Source organism: Salvelinus sp. IW2-2015, linkage group LG31 (genome assembly GCF_002910315.2).
Source record: "Salvelinus sp. IW2-2015 linkage group LG31, ASM291031v2, whole genome shotgun sequence".
NCBI lineage: Eukaryota > Metazoa > Chordata > Actinopteri > Salmoniformes > Salmonidae > Salvelinus > Salvelinus sp. IW2-2015.
This window is the reverse complement of record NC_036870.1, coordinates 6,338,135-6,358,871: the sequence shown is the minus strand read 5'-3', so window position 1 is coordinate 6,358,871 and position 20,737 is coordinate 6,338,135. Positions and strand designations below refer to the sequence as shown.

Sequence of the window (20,737 nt, the reverse complement as noted above, 5' to 3'; positions counted from 1 at the left end):
ACACACATAATACTCTTTTAATACCTTACAGTCTTTAAAGTTGAAACTTCTACAGTTTTTTGCCCTTTACAAACATACTGTACCTGTATATGGCAGATTTGGGCTCTGATAAGAGCCTGCAGAGTAATACGCTATAAATGATGTCAGTGCTCAGGCTCTGAGCTTTACAGGGCTTTATGGTCTTTGACTGAAAGCCATTCTGAATTAGAGCACCGCATGAGACAAGAATTTGCCCCCATCCCTCCCTCTAATTGCACAACCTTTGCACGTGTTGTGTTGTCTCAGTGAGGGAAATGCTGTAAATGAAGAGAACTCGATGTGTTTTGAAAGATGAGACGTTGAGGATTAGAATAAATGCCACTTTGATRTCATACAATGAGTTCTTACATGAACTCATACATGAGTTGTATGATATGTAAATGTGAAGTCCAAATGTGCACTTCACATTTCCATATCATAAAAGTCATGTCATATACAGCGGCCATGTTTATGATCACTATGTTTGATGTACAGTTACAACACGACATTGGGTGGTTCTGAACAGAACGAGCCTATGTTTGTCTATTGTAAAAATGTGCCGCAGAACACTCACCTGGATGCACGCATGACTCCTTTCTATGCGTACCAAAAGGACGATGTGTTTCTCTGAATTGCCCTGTGAATGCCTAACACTGTAAGATGATATTGTATAACTTAGCTAGTCATTTTGGCAATAGAACAATCGCTCCATGACCCAGATTGCGATTTATAATAGGCCGTTTTTAGATTGCGTCAAAACAACAGTAGTTGTGTGATGGCGGGGATACGGGGTTGTGTTCTGAGAAAAAAAACTACTACAAGTGTGCTTGCTCTAGTTTCTCAACGGCACAGCTAGGAGAGCTATAAAAAAAAGGACCTTACAGTTGAAGATTCTTCTTTGAGTCATAAAAGCGCATTGAAATGACTTAGAAACTGTGCCCACTTTGGAGAGGTGTGTCATGTGGCCACTTGGAGACACCAGATGGTCCTTTCACGTGTCTCGTGTTGCACCTGCCTCACATGTTCCAGGGATATTCGCATCATGTTACTGACTGTATCCTGCGTGTTTTCAGGTTTCGTTATCGACAAACGCAGCAAAACGTACAGTAAATGTAAAATGAACATACAATCAACAGCGTAATGTTTGGATTCAGTCTTGTGCGAGGTGAACTGTTTCCACAATCTCCAAATGGTTCCCTTTCAATTGCTACCATGCGTGTACATATGCATTTCATATTTCTTCCTCGTGAAACATTGAAATGTATCCATAGATGTTCATTCCCACGTGTGTAAAGGGTTAGTGATGAAACTTATACGGCCTTCAAAGTTTAAACTATCACTCATGCACTAGCTATAATGGGCATGAAATCCAACATAAGGTCTGCGCATGAAAGTCTAGACTATCCCAGTGCCTGTGTTTTCTAGAACAGGACTAAGGACCTTTTAACGTGAGTCATTCAAGTCCCTGGAGGCCACACATCTACGGTTCCTTTAACCATGTCGTCATAGGGTATCATCGGACATCACGGCTAATGTGACAACAGAAACAACCTGTATTTTCCCAGGGATGGAAGAATGAAGTGAGAGACTTCGATGTCACAAATGCTTTCTTTAAGAGTCGCACGGCAACAACCATAAATCCTTCACACTCGAGTGAGTAGTGGAGTTCGGGCTGGTGACGTCTCCATGTGTGCTGTTCTGTTCGTTCAACGACGTGTATGTGTGTACCAGGAACAGTTGCTGAGTAAGGGCATCAGCGCATGCGACTCTGTAATGTTTTATATTAGATAGTGAGCTCAGAAAGGCCACTGTCAGATTGACCAAATCAAACAGGCCGTCGAGATCATTCATGAATGTTTTCAAAAGTGCAGATGGTGAAACGTGACAGGACGAACATCACCGCAGGTGCGTGAACTGACGTTGATTTAACCCCTGTCCCGGCCTTGTCACTCGTTCACTTTTGGGGGATGAAAGAGTGCTCTCAAGATAAGCACCAGTGAGTATCTGTCCATCTCTGTCTCTTCCCTCCCTAGCTAATTACCTACATCTGGATCCACCGATATTCTGAAGCTCATTCTTCCCTTGGCGGTTCCCCAAAGAAGAGGTTTTGTGCTAGAATAATGTGGTGGAAAGACAGAATCAACTCAGTTGATCTATGACATAGAGACACTGATAAGAAGGCCTTGGAAATGTCCACGTGAGGGAATGTTACAATGGTTACAGAATGTATGAGATTTGAATCTTGATCAACGTGGATGGTAGCCATTTGTCAGGGTTGTTCTTTCTTTCAGCTGTAAAGTGATCGAACGCCGTCTCTCAACTGTCACTGTTTTCCAAACGTATCTCTATTTTGTTGTGTCTGCGTGATTTGCAGCGTCTGTTTATCCTCTGCTACTTTCGTTTTTCAACATACCCCAGTTTTGTTGAGTCTGCATTATGGGCCATCTGTTTTAGTCTGTTTCATGCTCTGTGTCTCATCCATCCTCTCATAATCTATCTTCAGATTGAAAACGACATAAAGGAGAGCATGAAGACAGAGATGGCCCAGCTGCAACAGAGTGCCGTTCACAACCACACGGCCGCCATGTTGGAGATGGGCACCAACCTCTTGTCCCAGACGGCCGAGCAGACCCGCAAGCTAACGGATGTAGAGACGCAGGTACTATATCCCCCTAAACTCCTCGCACTCCTGCCGGGAACAATCTCACGCACCATAGACTCAGCTATTCCACATTAAACCACCCCAAATACCTACACTCTCTTTATGTGATGTTCATATCAGTGGAGGCTACTCAGAGGAGGAAGGGGAGGACCAACCTCCTCAGTGAATTTCACAAAAATAAAAATGGTAAAACATTTAAAAAGTTGTCAATTTTAGATAAAACTATACTAAATATAATCACGTCACCAAATAATTTATTAAAACACTATTTTGCAGTAGCCTCAACAGCCCTTTGTAGGGTAGCACCATGGTGTACTGTAGCCGGAGGACAGCTAGCTTCTGTCCTCCTCTGGGTACATTAACTTCCACCCAATCAAAGTTATCAAATAATAATTATAGTACTGAAAGCATAAGCTACAGCTAGCTAGCACTGCAGTGCATGAAATGTTCTGAGTAGTTGACTCAAAGAGAGAGAAAGATGTTAGTTGAACAGTTTTGAACAAATGTATTTCTTCCAAAATGAAGGAGGAGCAAGAGAGAAATACGACGTGGCTGTGTGTTTACGCGTGATCAGGGGTGTATGCATTCTGACGAGTCTGTTGAAACATAGAATAGAAACTCTTGTTTGTGTCAGTGTCTGTCACCTCAACTGTGTCTCTCAACCTGTGTCCGTTGTAGCAACCTCACGGTGGGTATGAGGAAAATGTGAGTATCATGTAGTAGCCTAAACCTGTCGCTGTTACATTGAACTGGGTGAATGGAATATGAATGACAGTCATCCGACATGCTGTAATAGAAATAAGGCCGTGCTCATGAACAGAAAAGTGTCCTCCCTCATCTTAAACCGGCACTGACCGCCACTGGTGCATATGCATGTTAAGGTTTCAACTTCCCTTGATACTTGTGGAGCTCTAGAAGGAAGGGGACAAAAGTGATACTTGTGGGTTCGATTTTTGTTGACGTGCCAAAAAATAAAGGTTTGCTAAGCAAAATCACAGAGTATTACCATGTCAGAACAACCTCTCTTCGTGCAAAACCTATACTTTATTACCTCTTCCTAAAGAGGAGCTGATGATTTACATCTCACCTACATTTTGTCCTGCTGGAACACCTCTATAAGGCGGGATACCGCTAACCTATTTCTGTCTTGGGACAGGTGCTGAACCAAACCTCCAGACTGGAGATTCAGCTGCTGGAGAACTCCCTGTCCACCAACAAGCTGGAGAAGCAGCTCATGGTGCAGACCAACGAGATCAGAAAGCTCCACGACAAGAACGGGTAAACTCACAGGCCCCGCTAACACAACGCGAAACTTCATTTAAAGACCTCATGCCTTTCATGACTCCAGACACAAACTCACGTATAGACAGATCAACTCAATGTGCAACGAGACACCCGATCCCGTGATTTATAACCGTATGAAGTTCATGAGGCCACATTTTCCTCGACGAGCTGGTCTTTGAAAGTTGCACTTTAATGATGTTGCAATCGAATGTAACTTTTGGATGGCTTTCCAGAGTCCAGTTTGTTGATTGGTCCGGTGGGACTGTCTCTCATCGTCCGCTTAAAAGCTCCCTCCCATCCCCAGTGCTTACTGTAAATACAGTAACACAGCTGTACTGAATTCTTCCATTCATATGTCTTCTGAACAAAATATATATATATATACTGATTCCTATAATTGAGAGCTGCGCTCAAGGTTTATAGACATGGGTTGCACGTGAGGTTGGTGGCACCTTAATTGGGGAGGATGGGCTCGTGGTAATGGCTGGTAATTGCCTCCGTTCCAGCCATTATTATGAGCCGTCCTCTAAGAGCAGCCTCCACAGAGGATTCCTTTACCGGGAGCAATTTCAAAAGATTGTGCAATTATGAAATCACCTCCCATTTAAACATTTTATTTGAATCATCAATTTAATGCAAGCGGAGTAGTTCTGAATTTGTTCATCAATACGACATCAGCCTGTATCCTCTTTCAGACTATATCATCCTTCAGACTATACAGTTCACAACATTAGGGTCGGGAGAAGGGGATATGCCGGAAGCGGATTTCGAATGATAATTCACTTGCTTGATCTATCAAAAGAAGGCATGTAGAAAATAACTGAGAAAGTGATGGAATTCGACTGTTTTTGACAATCACAAAGAAACACCAGTAATTATTTGGTACCTATTATGCAACTACCATACAACTATGTAAGCACCGAATCGCGAATAGAGGACTAATCCGAAAGTTGGTTATAGCTTTAGTTTACAGTCATCTATATACTAAAGCTACAGGTCTAACAAACCTTCTTATGTCGGGTCTTCCGCCTCCCAAGGTTCATGGAGCAGAAGATGCAGGAGATGGAGTCTCGTCACCGGGAGGAGCTGGGGACGCTGCGGGAGGAGAAGGGAAGCCTGCAGGCTCTGGTGGGGAAACAGAGCGGGGTGATCCGTGAGCTGGAGACCCAGCTGACCAGGGCCACGGGCAACAGCACCGCCATGCAGAGGCAGCAGCAGGAAATGATGGACACAGTGCATAACCTCATCAGCCTCTGCAACAAGGACGGAGGTATAGTAGCTAAGGGTCTCGCGTTGACAGACTTCACACTGTATTGTCCTTCAAGAAGATGCCTAGTTGAGAGCTGCACCCTGAAGAGAAAAGTCAAAACATGTGCATGTGTGTTATTACAGGTGCAAGATTTTTTTTTTGAAATGGATGTTATTTAAAAGAAGGTGCTTGGAAATTGTTTGGGCTCCCAAAGATGAGAGAGAAGAAGAGCTGCCATGATGCCAATACGATAAACATGGTTCCATACAGAGAGGCACAGTGATGCCCTTAGCCTCTGCTTGAGGGAGAAGCCAAAGTGGTCGTTCTTTTCCCAGAAGCACTCATCACTCTAGTTGCTCGGAGTGGCGCTCTCTTTACGGTAATGGCGTATCACGCTTCACCGTGACAGCCTAGGCTGTGGTTACCGCTTGAGTGAAATGCCAAACAGCCACCATTTTGAGTAATCCACTCTTTTTCTTCGTTCGTGTCTCCCCGTGGCGATAATAAGGGACCCGTCGGTCCACCTCTTGACCCTGACAGCAACATGAGCCTTATGTTAAGTCAATGCAGTGAACTCATTACACCACCTCCATCTCAACACAACAGCACAATCCCAAACCCACTTGATCAAAAGCTTCCCTTGAGATTTCAAGTAAATGTGTGTGCTGGGATTGGTGGAGTGTCTAGCGAGAAACCTTGCACTCTGTTCATGTTCCCTACTTCCCGCTGTGACGGCCCAAGACCCCACACTGCTTCCTGTGGCTGTTCACCCGTATAACAGGAAATGAGCAGGCATGAATAGATATCTAAGACATGGAGAGTGGATTTGTGCATGACATGATTATCACGTGCTACTTCATAGCTTTATTGTTCTATGCAAAAAGACTCCCTAGCGGCTTAATTTCATAGCTCTGACAGTAGGAACACTTTATGGCAGATGGTCCTTTGAGTGTCGTTAAAGCTGTCTACTGATTGGGTCATATTAACTAATCCCTGTGTATTAACTAATCCCTGTGCCGTGCCATATTGTGACCCAAATATGTTATTAGGGTTTCTTAAGTCGCTAAAGCTGTTCGCCAAATGAAAACCAAGTCATTAACTGACCTGGAAAGACGTCCACGTCTGCCATGTTCCATTAGTTGCCAGCAATCCATTTAGTAAACACCTCTGCAACCTTGTCACCTAGTCAGCCATGTTATCTCCCTGTCAGCTCGGGGTGTTTCTTTGGGTCACTGGGGCATCCAGCCTCCCAACTTGATTGGTGGCTCCTTTAACAAGAGGAGAGTGAAATTAAACAATGGACGCCCTGGCTCCGTGGTTGGTGCCATCCTCCTGCACGGTGGCAATGTGGGCTAGCCGGGCGCTGGGGTCACCTCTTCACCCCTGCCGAATAATTCAACCTCTAATGGCTCCTAGAGGAGGTTGCAACACTTCCCTTCCCCACGGTGTCTAAATCTAGATGTGATGACGCTCCGTTGCAGGGGAGGATTTTCGGGGGGAGGATTTGTTTGTTTACCAAACAGATTTGTGTTTTCGTTCAGGAAGGGTTAGCTTTTCGTGCCATTGGATGGCGTCTATTCGAGTTAGGCTCTGTTTTGAAAACTGACCCCTAGCATTTCCTTTAATGCTCAGATTCAAATCATCACTGACAGTTACTATGGGGAACATTTAAAAAAAAGGAGGTTTAAATGCTAAAATGCCCATAAACATTGTTACTGAAGTTTGTCCAGGAACATACTTCTCAATATTTAGGCTTATTTATACTGAACAATAATATAAATGCAACATGTAACAATTTCAAAGATATGACTGAATTTCAGTTCAGTCAATTGAAATAAATTGAAATAAAAGGCCATAGGCCCACCCACTTGGCAGCCAGGCCCACCCACTGGGGAGCCAGTCCCAGCCAATCAGAATGCGTTTTTCCCCACAATTTTTTTTTATTACAGACAGAAATACTCTTCAATACCTTTTCCACTGTACTATGCTCTGAACTCTAATCCAACCATCTCTGATGCAGCCAGATGCCACTGAGCTCACGTTTGGGTCGTCATTATTACCTAAATCTTTCGAGAGAGCATTGAGCCAAATACCGTTAGTAGTGGTAATTGACCTCAGTGTTGGAACGCTCTTCAAAATCTCTGGCCGCTAAATACGATTTTCTTTCACACTATTCTATCATCCCACCTAATGAATGCCATCAATCATTTTTACAGCCGGGAAAGCCATGTCTGGAGGGAATATGATCTTATTTTAATTATCCGCATTTAGCTCAGAGTCCTATGAAATGCTTCAAAATGGCATTTACAGTGTTGATTGTACATAGTGTACAGTAAATCATCAGATGTTTTCTATTAAGGCCTTTTGTGATTGAACTATGCTCATGTTTAAGCATACTCATTTGTCTTGAAGTGACACCTGACGCTGCAAAGATACTCTGGAGCAAGTAGAGAGAATATCCATGAGGTGTGTAATGGCACCATCTATCATGGACTTATTCCAGACTTCTATTGACCCTATTTTGGTTTGCTTGTCTTTCCCTCGGATATTTGTTTGTGGCTTTGAGTCAATTTTATTTGGTTTTTAGCATCCTTTCACATTTAATTGAGTCTGCTAGATCTGTCACAGTCCATTTTTGGTTCCTTTGTGTCCACGTGTGGCCATTTGACTCCATGAGGTGCCTTCTGGGTCCACAGTGAGATGTATAAAGGGACCTATTCAATCCCCAGGGGTCTTTGAGGGGCCTCTCGGGTCTGCTTGGGTCCATGTAGGTTCATGAGAGTCTTTTTAGATCTGCGTCACAGCCTCTCTGGGTCCATTTGGGATCATTTTGGCAAGGGTACTGATTTATGCAAACACCCAGCCCTGCTGTCCTTTTCACATGAACCCCCTGCTGAATACAAGTCCCCACTGAACCACAAAAAATGTGTCAGTAAATAAATATTGGGAAATACCTCATATTTTCAGAGCCAGGCTGCAAGCTCTTCAAGGGTGCCTCTCCTATAGCAGGGAGTCACCAGTCTCTGGTAGATTTTGACTGTGCCGTTTATTGTGAAATGTGTCCTCGCTGTGACAGACTGTGAGTCAGAAGGTTCCCCTTTGACACCGATCTCTCCCACCTCTAATGCGTCCTGCCATCTCCCCATATGAGGTAAATTGCGTCACGACAGAGCCGGCCTTTAGTTGTGTTAGACTCCGCAGAGCAAGGTCCTACTCTGTCAACCTGTCACGGTGGGATATTCTTGTCGCTGACACTCAATACTTCATCAAAATGGCCAAAATAATATGCCTAACCTACAGCCTGTGTCTCCACTGACTGTTCAGCTGAGGAAGGGGGATCAAAGTGGAGTCTAAGGATCACTGACACGTTTCGCTTTCCAGTGACATCCCCGTTGCGTAAACAATCCCAATAGTAAAAACAATGGTGTGAAAACTGAGATGCGCCCCCTCGTTTTGGAATTGGAATTTCCATCGATATAACAAGGACTTGGAGGGTAAATATAAACCACTTGTTATAACAGGAACTTGAAATGTATAGCTTGTAGTATTTTGTCCTAGGCCCCTTGCTTGGTTTCAAAAATATTGCCGCCATAATTATATACAGATGGAAATAGACACAGCTGCCTCTTTGAACAGGCCTGTCAAAATCGGATGCCCTCTCTCTGGGCGGGAGATCATCCACTTGACAAACTGCTTTTGTCTTGCTAATAAGCCATCCAGTCACCTTCTGATTTTATCATGAGCTATATGGATATCCACACAGAGGCCGTGTAGTTCGGCTTCTGTGTCACTTTACTTACATATTCATTTTCTGGAATGTAAAGATGGTAATCATGATAAATGGACACTGCCGGTTTCGATATTACAAAAACCCCACTGCTTGATGGCTCATATGTGACATGAAACTAAAGGTCGTTAATTATTTATTTAAATAGCGGGATCAAAAATGACATACTTGTATATACACTGAACGAAAAATATAAATGCAACATGTAGAGTGCTGTGCCATGTTTCATGAGCTGAAGTAAAAGACATCTGTCGTATTTTGTCGTGTGACAAAACGGCACATTTTAGAGAGGCCTTTTATTGTCCCCAGCACAAGGTGCACCTGTGTAATGATCGTGCTGTTTAATCTGCTTCTTGATATGACACACCTGTCAGGTGGATGGATTATCTTGGTAAAGGAGAAATGCTCACTAACAGGGATGTACTGTAAATGCAGCCGACTTGACACAACGATAGGAAGCATTGGAGACAGAATGGGCCAGCCTCCCTGTGGAACGGTTTCGACATCTTGTAAACTCAACATTAGAAAGGTGTTCCTAATGTTTGGAATACTCAGTGTATTTTGGTAATGGATAGATAACAGTGACCAAGTGCTGAACACAGTGCTTTTAATAACCTCATTGACACCTGTCAGTCAAATATATAATTTGAAAATAATGACATATGGAAGTTGCTTGTTGATACTTGTTGATAGATTGTTTGACAGTCTGAAGGTAATTTAACTGTGGCAGTTTAACATTCAAACACCACCTCTGAGCAACTGTTTTTTTTTAGCTTAGAAGTACTATTTTCTGAAGTCTTTCCAGTGCCAGCCTGAATTTCCACAGCCTAAAGTTGTGATACCAAATATGTATCTCATGTTTCCTCAGTAGTCCCAAACAGCACGAAGCGGGTGGACGAAGAGAAGAAGTTTCGGGACTGTGCCGATCTGTACCAGGCTGGTTTCTACAAGAATGGGGTCTACACCATACATATTAATGCCCAGGAGACCAAAAAGGTAGGCAGCCAGTCAGAACTTCATATAGAGACTGCCATGTGAAAATATCTACCATTTCATCCCTTTAGGCAGCTCTTTGATGGGTGTTTAATGGAGTTTAGCGTGTTTTTGTTACTAGAGTGAGCTTCAACTCTGTCCAAGAAAGCCAAAGACATTGACCCACTTGAGAGCAGCAAGTGAAGTGGGGCTATGATAGTTATTGGCTGCTTCAGTGCTTCAGGAATAATCGAAGGCTCAAAATAAACACTTGGCAGCCTGATGAGTGCCAGGGTTTACAAGAGGGTGGCGGGGGAGGGGGTGAAACAGGTGTTCACCACCTACACAGGGTGCTGCCAGGCCTCAAACGGATGGCAGGGAGGTACGGGGGGGGGGGTTGGCGGAGGAGTGAGCGATGAGGGGGAGAGAAAGGAGAAAGGAGAAAGCCTCGTGTCTGGTTTCGGAGAATAATTCTGTCAGGGGGTATACCTACTTAATTATACCCAGACTGGGCACTGTGTGTTCAGCTGGGGTCTTGTCCGAGGTGATAGACCTCCTCCAGACCTTCTCCACTACTCAAACAAATAGCACCACAGCAGATAGATACCCCTGTTATCAGCTTACACAGCGGCCAAGGGTTAAGGGTCATGTTCCATCCAGGTGTCCACTGGTATGTGTCCTGCTCCACTGGCCCCGTCCACTTGTATCTGCACCAGGCCTGCGATTGGGGTCACCTCCTGGGAGTTGTTGGAGGATCAGGACACATTGATTACATTTGAGGAGGACTCACAATACTTCGCCCTGGTGATACGTGAGAAGGACTGTGTCCTGGAACCGGTGATTCATAGAAAGGAATCACTAGTTAGGCCAGCTGTATTTTAGAATGATGGTTCACAACAGCAAATTTAACCAATCATGTCTATATTTGTGCTCTAAATTGTAAGATAAGGACATGTAGATTGTGTTTGTAGGCGGCCTGAGAACTTAATGACCATCTGTGAATGTGTGTTTACAGGTACATTGTAACATGGAGACCGCTGGCGGCGGATGGACGATCATCCAGAGCAGAGAGGATGGCAGCGTGGACTTCCAGAAAACGTGGAAGGAGTACAAGACGGTAAGACGAGAAGAATAACAAACAGCCCAACTCTATAGCACCACGCGCACAAGATAAAGCCATGCATGAATGAGGAGTCTGTTTCCAACATACATCCTCTGTCACAGTAAATCATAACAAATGGGTGTACTCTCGCCTCTCTCTCTCTTTGATTTAACATGTTGAAAAAGAGCGAGGCAGGATTCCCTTGTATTCTCAAGAGTGGCCAGGCCCATGTGGAACACTCCTACAAAATGTGTCCTACCCGGCATCACAAGCCGTATCCCTGGTACATCTGTACACAGGGAGGGATTCCTCAGCCCTAAGATTAGAGACTCCAGCTTGGGTGTCGGAGGCTGGCACGAAATCCAACCCAACCCTGGGCCGTGACACACTGTTGTTCTTCATTTCAAACAGGACAGCAGCAGTCCGAAAACGATACATTTGTTTAGTCTTACGTCACAGTGCAAGGTGTTGTGATCATCGTCGTCCGTTCGATACGGGAATAGATATCGACTGGTGTACTAAGAGGCTAAGCTCTGTTTTGCTTTTAGGAGCGATGAGCTACCCCCATTGCCATTCCAATTAGCTGTAGCGTATACTCACATAACGTAGGTATCACAGCAGCTGGAGACCAGATTAAATGTGGAGGGTGTTTTAATTACCAATCTGAGCACATGGTAGTAGATGATCTGCAGAGGGTAAATATAGATTTGACAAGGGTGAAAAGGGTTGGGCTCATTTGTAGGGTAAAGAGGTACGGACAGAAAGTCCAGCTGGTGAGGGAGCCATGGCACCCCTAGCCAAGCACGGAGAGCGTGGAATACAAGTGGCAATGGAATCATCACAGACCCTAGCACCGCCACCCGAATACTGGCACACCATCGGTGTGGTCCTTTGCCTCCCTCAGAGACCCTTCCTTGAAGAGCCTGAAAGTGATTGATATTGTTTTATTGTGTGATTCAACTCACTGCTGTTGGTCTCTGTGGGCTTTTGCACGTAAATTCCAAACACTTGAAGGATTCATAAATCTTTTGGGCGAACTTCATTGGGCTATTCCTATTTTGTGGGAGGATGGAGAGCACTCTGGCAGTGACCCCTACTATTAGTCGTCAAGTATGTGATCTTATGACCGTAATGTTTATAATTACATTAGCAGTACTAGATAGAGTATATGTAGCAGGATAAGAAATGGTGCATGCGTTCTTTAACCGGTATGAGACGCAATTTGACAATTTGCAATACCTTATTAAGTAAGTATTTGTCTAAGTTAGTATTTGTCAGAATGTATGGCAAGCTTTATGAAAGAGCACTTTCTATCAATCTTTATCGTTTTAAGAAAATGTGTACTTCTCTACCCAACAATACTTCAAACCTCCTCTCTGAAATTCCTGGTAGATGCATTCAGCCAAGTTTGCATGTAAATGAACACTCTGATGTGGAACAATAAGGGGGAACCACTACTGTTTGAGTCCAACCATCCCAACCACAAGCCAGGTTTCACAAGGGGAGGCCTTGGACAGCGCTAAAAGGCAGATCAATCGGAAGTCAGATTGAGTTAGGGACGTGGCCCAGCCACTTTCTCCTTCCACCCACACAGCAGGACATGTCTCAGGCTGGAGGAATGCCCCATGTTTACTTTCCCTCCTTCCATTCTCCTAATCATCACAGGCTCTCGGCACATCTCCCCCTTCAACCCACCCCCAACCCTTCCGCAAATCATTAATGGAACAGTCCAGAGCTCCAGACCAGTCTCTTTGAGCCATCATGTCATCCTAGTTTCTAATTCTCCCCATTGCAAGTGTGTTACTACTGCTGCTGTCAAAAGCACTTTATCCACAATGGGAGTCATTGTGATCATATCTAAACGGTGTAATTGTTAAGAAGGCATATGTGGCGTTGTGTGCATCTGTTGTCATTCTTATGGACTGTGTAATAAAGAGGGTTTATTACGCGTTTGGTTTGGGTGGGGAGAGGAAGGGTGGAAAAGGTGCTTTGTGTGCCTTTTTCAGCTGGTCCCAATTTACGCTCTCATAAACAGGGAGGGTTATTCATGTGCGGTTTCATGCTTTGTGTTGCATTTGTTTAGGCGTCAATCCTGAAGCAGTCCTTGATGATGACATCACAAAAATGTTAGAAAAAAATGCCATGGTGGAGAGATTGCATCTTTTCCAGGAAGACCTTGGAAGGGATCGGGAATGACTTCTATCCTGTATCCCGGAATTTACAGTAAGATTCCCTATGGGCCTTAGTGATGACTCTGGCCTCCTCTTGCTCTTCTTCTTCTGTCGCAGGGCTTTGGGACGGTTTCTGCAGAGCACTGGCTGGGGAATGAGTTTGTATACCTGCTGACCAGCCAGAGGCAGTATGCCCTCCGTGTGGAGCTCACCGACTGGGATGGACACCAGGCCTTCTCCCTGTACGACCGTTTTCACATCGATAGTGAGAAACGCAACTACAGGTACTATTAAAGAGCTGTATCTGTGTATCTTGATAAGCCTTGAATTCATGTTGCCACTACTGCCTGATATCTAAAATGGAGACATTGCTGACATTATCCAGTCCAAATTCCTTCTCATTTAATGGTATCATGTCATAACAGATATTTACGTACAGTAAAGTGTTCCCGCAACTGATACTTGGTCCTTGAATAAGGGGTTAAACTTTTTGCTTCTTCAAGAGCGCTAAATATGCTTCAAACTGTGGCAGACGCTTGGATTCGTTAGATTTGGAAAACTACTGGAACATTCCAGAAAGTTCCCGAGCAATCAAAGGTCTCTGAGAGGAGATGGTCTGACAATTCCAATTGAGGTGATTCGTCAGATTTGTAGCCCCTTCTGATAAGAAGCTACTTCAGTTTCTAAATGTCATTTTTTCAACTTCAGATTGATTTCTGTTTGTTTTCCGAAGGCGTTACAGCCATTTATGCTGCCGGGAAGGGTGTTTCGCAGCGTTCAGATTTTTGGACAAAATGGTGTGGTCGGGTTGAGAGTGAGGCGATTGTCATATCTAATTTGTGGAAACGCCTTGGATTATGTGACGACAGGATTTACTTTAAGAAGTCTGCCTCTTAAAGTGTTAGGTGCACACTCTCTGTGGGCTACATAAATTGATTTTACGGTACCGCTATAGGGAGAGGTCAACCGATTTCTTTTGTTATGCGCTGAGACTAAATTCGGGTTTATATGTCCCATTGTGAAGATTGGATAACTCCATCCCTTTTTTACCTCTCAGAGTTTAATACTGACCGCACAGGCACTGACTTCCTTCTCCCTATATCAGTATTTGACAAGGAAAGATTTGTTTAAGTGCAGAGAAGGACCACGTAGGATACGTTTCAAGGGGGGATAATGCAGGTATGTTTATCGACAGTGTATGTAAGAGGACACTTGAACAGGGATAGTGATTTATTTGCACTCATAGTATTCTCCCTCCCTCTCTCTCTTTCACTGTTTCTCTCTCTTCCTCTCTCTCTCTCTCTCTCTCTCCCTCACGCACACATACTGTAACCTCTTGCTATTTCGATGGGTGAAACAGTGGTTGTTTATTTCTTCAGGGCAGGAAGAGGCGTCTTTGGGCCTACAGTGGGCTTTAGTTAAGGGAAGAAGCCTCGTCGGCGCTCGGACTGCTAGATTTCTGAGTGGAGAAATCTAATCGGCCTGCTGTTCACTATACATATATTTGTTCTCTCAAATAGTTGTGTGATTGCTTCTCAAGAACATTGGCCAAAACCAACCAGGCCACAAACAAAGCTGCTATCTATGTTTCTGTTCTCCTCTGCTCTGGCACCTCCACTTCAGAATCCCAAACAATCTGCGACATGTTCTTCAATTTGTATTTGTTGTACTGAGAAGCAACAGATTGTAGCAAAAGATAGCATGACATTTTGGTTGGTTTTGGATTATTTTGGGCATCGGGGGTTGGGGCTTTACTGGAATGGTACAATCTCCACTGACGCAGACAGACGCGTTTGTTAAGACACGTAAACGAAAGTAGCGCGGTCATGGCACACACACACACACACACACACACACACACACACACACACACACACACACACACACACACACACACACACACACACACACACACACACACACACACACACACACACACACACACACACACACAAACACGCGCACAAACACGCGCACACGCACCCATTGGATACCGCAGATGTTACATTTAAAGCTGTAGTCCACCGATGCACAAGTGTGCCCATTTATCATAAACAATGTCGAGCTTTGCTAGGTAATGTTTGCTTTACTGCCAGCTCCTTGGTTGCATCTAAATATAAAGCCAGACGGAAATGACTTGGTTTGAGAGAAGTGCAATTATTGCCCAGAGAAATATAGGATTCTAATCCTTGATCTAAATCATATACAGCAAGGACTAATTGTCACATTTATTACTGTCCCCCCTATTTTAATGATTTCCAAAGCACAGAGGCTGAGTAATACTCACCAACACTATTTTATTTAGTATCCAGACAGCATAATAAATACAATATAATAAAGCTATTAAATCAATCCTTCGCAATGTAGATCTTGGTTATTCAAAACATATTTGTGAGTGAGTAGTTGGAGAAGAAGGGAAATTGGCCTGGTTCTCTTCTCATGGTGTGACTAATGACGCGTTCAAGTGCTAGTCAGAACTAGGAAACTCTGACATTTCCGACCTGCAAACTGGTTGTAGTTATACACGTGCGGCTTTCAACGAATCAGCAAGTCAGAAATTCAGAGTTTCCTAGTTCCGACTAGCATCTGAATGCGGCAATAGTCATTTCCAGATGACACAGTATTATGGGATTGACGCAGAAGTCTCGGAGAGTCTGTGCTACTCTTCCCTTTTCTTTTGTGTTGAAGCCGTGCTTAAGAGTGTTTGTACTGGCAATCGCCTGCATCCATATAAACATGAAACAGCATCTTAGTATCAATTTTACAGCAAGGGAATACAGTGTTTGTGAAAATATTTTCACTTGTTCTGTCTTTTAAATATGAGTCAGTGTGTGCAGCTAACTTTCTTGTTCCCTAATGCATTTCTCCCCCGTATTTTCCCATTATGTAATGTCTTATTTTACCCCAAAAAGGACAATGCCTACCATGCCCATATTACAATATATTTTAAACTGGCGTCAACAATGCTGCTTAACTTATACTTTACAAATACCGTTGACATTGCTGAAAGAGTATTTACGGGCTGACCTTGTAACTCATAACTACACAGCTCCCACTGAACCATGCCTGAACAAGCTTGTAAAATTCGTTTTTTGGGGGGGGTTTTCGCTCCATTGTGAATCACGTTTACGTAATTGCTATAACCTACGTCTCTCTGTAAACAATACAAAGGAACAGTCTATAAAATGGACTGAAATTGTTAGCTTGGTGAAATAGTGGGTTGCAACTGAAATAGTAGGCTGTACAGTAATTTAGTCATGACCTGCAAATGGCATTGCAATGATCTCCGTCAACACGTTCGATTGATAACACTCATTTATCAACGCTTACAGTACGGGCCTCAGAATGAGGTCTTAGGTGTCTTATTAGAGGAAGATGGAGGGAGGAAAGAGCAGGAAAGGAAATACAGACTGATAGAAAGAGCAAAAGAGGGAGAGTGATCAGAAAGATGGGAATAAATACATTCTTACTACAAAGGGGCAGGGAGGGGAATGGAACAACCATTCACACTGCCAATCTGTGGACAGATGTTATTCATAATAGATTTGTGTCTAATCTTATTTAATAAGATCATTTTGAAGGCTCGAAGAGGGCGAGTGTGCGAGTGTGCGTGTGTGCGTGTGTGCGTGTGTGTGTGTGTGGTGTGTGTGTGTGTGTGTGTGTGTGTGTGTGTGTGTGTGTGTGGTGTGTGTGTGTGTGGGGGGGCCTGGGTGGTCGGGGAGAGTGTTTGCGGGGGACGGCCAGGCATGAGATAGTGCCAGATACATGTTATTTCTCAGGGGTCAGAGCCATCAGTCAGGGGTCAGAGTTGATTACATGACACAGACTACAGAAGGGCTTTGACCAATGGCTTACATCCTTTTCAACATGGATCTGAGTGGTGGCCCTGTACCACAGTGGTCCAGGGGGAACATTTGACATGTTAACAATGCATATTGAAGTATTGAATTATGCAACTGCTTAGTCTACTTGTTAATCCTTTATAAGCTATTTAGAGTTTCCTTAACTTTCAAATGCCCATAGGTGTACTAACTACAGTATAAATTACGATTATTTATTTTACTACATTATGAATAGAATCTTTGCAAGGATTCAAATTTCATGTTCGTTTCTGCTTGCATGCACCATGCTGTATTTGGATCAGTAAATGTGTGTCTGAGTATATTTCATTGCAGTTGTGCTTTAACGTTACATGTGAGGATTTAAGTATTGAATAAAACCATAATCTCCAGAACATTTTGAAATAGAACTATGTTAAAAAGCAGTGTGGGAGTTACTGAACATATGCACGGACACAAGTGAGGTTTACAGCTCAACGCTCTCCTTCTCCGCATGTATGCCGAAATCCTCTCCGTTGGAGAAAGGCCCTATTATGTTTACTCTTCAACTGACTGTTAAATCGTTATTAAATATCCTTCCTCTTCAACCAGCCAAGTTTCCTAAATCCTGGGATTTCTCCATATGGTAATGGGAAGATCCCTGGTGGAATCAGACAGTACCCTCAGATGTATTTGACGTGGGGATTTGGAGGAGGACTTGGCAAAGGAGGGATTCTCTAGCTCGGCTGTGACCCCTCTGTCCTAGCCTCACACTGAGATGGGATCCCTGATACTCCTAACTCCTGAAGCTCAGTTTACTCATCCAACACTCATCCGCACTGCATTCTGACTGAGGGGAGGCAGGCAGAAAACTGTCTGTCTGTAAATCAAATGCTAAGATAGCTGTGTTCAGCGTTATGTTGTGAATCTAAAATCTAAAGATGATTTAGGTGAGAGGCGGTAGTATTATTCTGATATTTTATTAACCTTTTGTTGGGTTGCGGTTTAAGGTTTTAGTTTAGAGAAATTAACAGAGATGCATACAGTATGATCCACCTCAGCGATGATAATCATTGACAACTTGTAAAGTAAAAAATGGTGTGTGTGTGTCCATATGTTCATCTGTCTCCATGATGACACCCAGCGGCAGGCGAGCGAATGGGCTACAGCCAGACACCTCTGGGTAGGACATGGTGCATTGGGCATGGTGATTAACCTCTGCTATGAGCCAATCAGGCTGCAGTTCAGCAGGCTAATGACTGCCAGGTGTGCGACAGCATGCGCTGCCTGGACCTCAGCAGGTTTGGTCGTCTCCAAACTCCTTCTCAGACTGGGATAAGAGGAATGAAGCCAGCATTCACTTCCAGAACTGTGTCAGTCAAGAGATGAAAGAAGTCCATTTGAAAGACTGCCACGATTATTTCTATGTCACACACATACAAAATAAACATTTGCACAGGCAGACATACTGTATATAACAAAAGTACACCTGTAGGTTACAGGTTACGATGTGCTTAAAACATCTCTGGGGGAATCCGTTCAGAATGTCAGTACATACAATAAAGTAAAACGGGGCCTTTTGAAATGGGACATGGCGGGCAGATAATAGGCGGGCTGTGGAAGTGTCAGTGGGGGCCTTTCCACCGTGTGTTTAGCCACAGTCTGATACATCTCACTGGTGCGGAGGAGAAAGACATATTTATGATGTTCTTTATTTTGCAGTGTTTAGGGATGAATGCCACCTTCACTGAGAACCCCTGATGTATGGACCCCTATGGCACACATGACTTATAGTACGTTGGGGAGTGGAGGTCTCTGTTAACTTTAACTGTCGCTGGCTGAGCCTGGGTGGTTTGATACAGCCTTAGAGATACAGGAACGCAATGACTACTGGCTTCATTGCAGGCAGAAGGCTGAATTCAATCCAAAACTGCACTGCAAAATAAACAACAATGTTCTTATGTTGCGTACATGCAGGTTTTAGGTAGGCCTAACGCAAGTGGTTGAAACAAAAGAGAAGTGGGATTGATCGCAACAATTCTATCTTGATGCATCATGATGTAATTCAGCCAAGAATGAGCAAACTCTACATACTTTGTATGACCAATATAGCCTCACAGCCGAGCCGTAAAGTGTTATTGACAGTGGAGGCTCCTCAGAGGAGGAAGGGGAGGACCATCCTACTCAATGAATTTGATTTTATATTACAATATAAATTTATATTTTTTTATATTTATATAAAACTATAGTAAATATATTCATGTCACCATATAGCTGATTAAAACACACTGTTTTGCAATGAAGGTCTACATGTCCATCCTCCTCCGGGTACATTGACTTAACTACAAAAGGCGCATGGTTCTCACCCCCTTCCATAGACATACACTGTAATTATTACGACTTCCGGAGGACGTCGTCCAACCTATCAGAGCTTTTGCAGGATGAATTGACATCTTGTCCACCCAATCAAAGGATCAGAGAATTAATCTAGTACTGAAAGCACAAGCTACAGATAGCTAGCACTGAAGTGCATAAAATGTGGTGAGTAGTTGACTCAAAGAGAGAGAAAGATGTTAGTTGAACAGTTTTGATCAAATTAATATATTCAAAAATGTAGGAGAAGTAGTAGAAAGAAAGAGAAAGAGCAAGCTAAATAAAATTTAAAATTAAATCACTTTTACTTTTATTTACTTAGCTAGCTAATGCAGCTAGCTAATGTAGCTTACTCAAACACCCAGCTCAAACAGAGGCTATCCAACACGGGAACTCTTCCAAGTCAAGGTAAGCTTTTGGTTTTATTAATTTATTGCCACCGGGGCCTGCCGGGTAGTACACTGTACTACGTGATTGTAGCGGGTTTACTAATGCATAACTTCTAATAGCTATGTTGACTATGACGTTAGTCAGTGGCGACCCGTCATGCAGGGCAAAAGGCTCATATTTTGAGCCAAACATTTTTAGGGGCTTGCCTGTTTTGCATGTTATTTTGGCATTAATACGTGTCACATATCAGTTTTCAAACAATGTAAAAAAAAAAAAAAAAAGATATATCATTGAGTTAATAAAGCCGCATACAAACATGGTCTCTTATTTGTTTCGTTGAGTAAGGCAGCTCCAAAATGCAGGTGTTTCAGCCTAGCTCAGTGCTTTCTGTGGTGGTGGGGCAAGCCAGAGGAAAATACAGAGTGTTGCGCCGTGACTGGCTCAGTGTTCTGTCACTCATGGGGACGCTACGTCACCGCCAAGTCTAAGGGTAGTGTAACGCTCGTCTTTCTCCTCATCTGAAGAGGAGCATGGATCGGACCAATATGCAGCGTAGTTTATAGACATAATCACGTTTATTTAAACGAAGACGAAAAACACTTGAACAAACTACAAAATAACAAACGACGTGAACAGACCTGAACTTGAGAACAAAACGCACGAACAGGACGGAACACACGAACGAACGAAACGAAACAGTCCCGTGTGGTACAAACACTGACACAGGAACAATCACCCACAAACAAACAGTGAGAACAGCCTACCTTAATATGGTTCTCAATCAGAGGAAACCTAAAACACCTGCCCCTGATTGAGAACCATATCAGGCTAATTAACAATGAACCCAACATAGAAACACATAACATAGAATGCCCACCCCAACTCACGCCCTGACCATACTAAACAAAGAC

General features: G+C 43.5%; 1 protein-coding gene across 2 annotated transcripts in view; it reads left to right on the top strand.

Moving 5' to 3' along the window:
* angpt1 (angiopoietin 1) overlaps positions 1 to 20,737 on the top strand; it is a 58,895-nt gene that overhangs the window by 23,384 nt on the left and 14,774 nt on the right. Inside the window, exons 2-7 of one of the 2 annotated variants that reach the window (XM_023976465.2) lie at positions 2,522 to 2,677; positions 3,837 to 3,958; positions 5,002 to 5,234; positions 9,872 to 9,996; positions 10,988 to 11,089; positions 13,363 to 13,529. In XM_023976465.2, the coding sequence (XP_023832233.1) occupies positions 2,522 to 2,677; positions 3,837 to 3,958; positions 5,002 to 5,234; positions 9,872 to 9,996; positions 10,988 to 11,089; positions 13,363 to 13,529 (905 nt within the window). Of the gene's footprint in view, positions 1 to 2,521; positions 2,678 to 3,836; positions 3,959 to 5,001; positions 5,235 to 9,868; positions 9,997 to 10,987; positions 11,090 to 13,362; positions 13,530 to 20,737 lie in introns of both variants that reach the window. The other variant, XM_023976464.2, reaches the window with a different exon arrangement.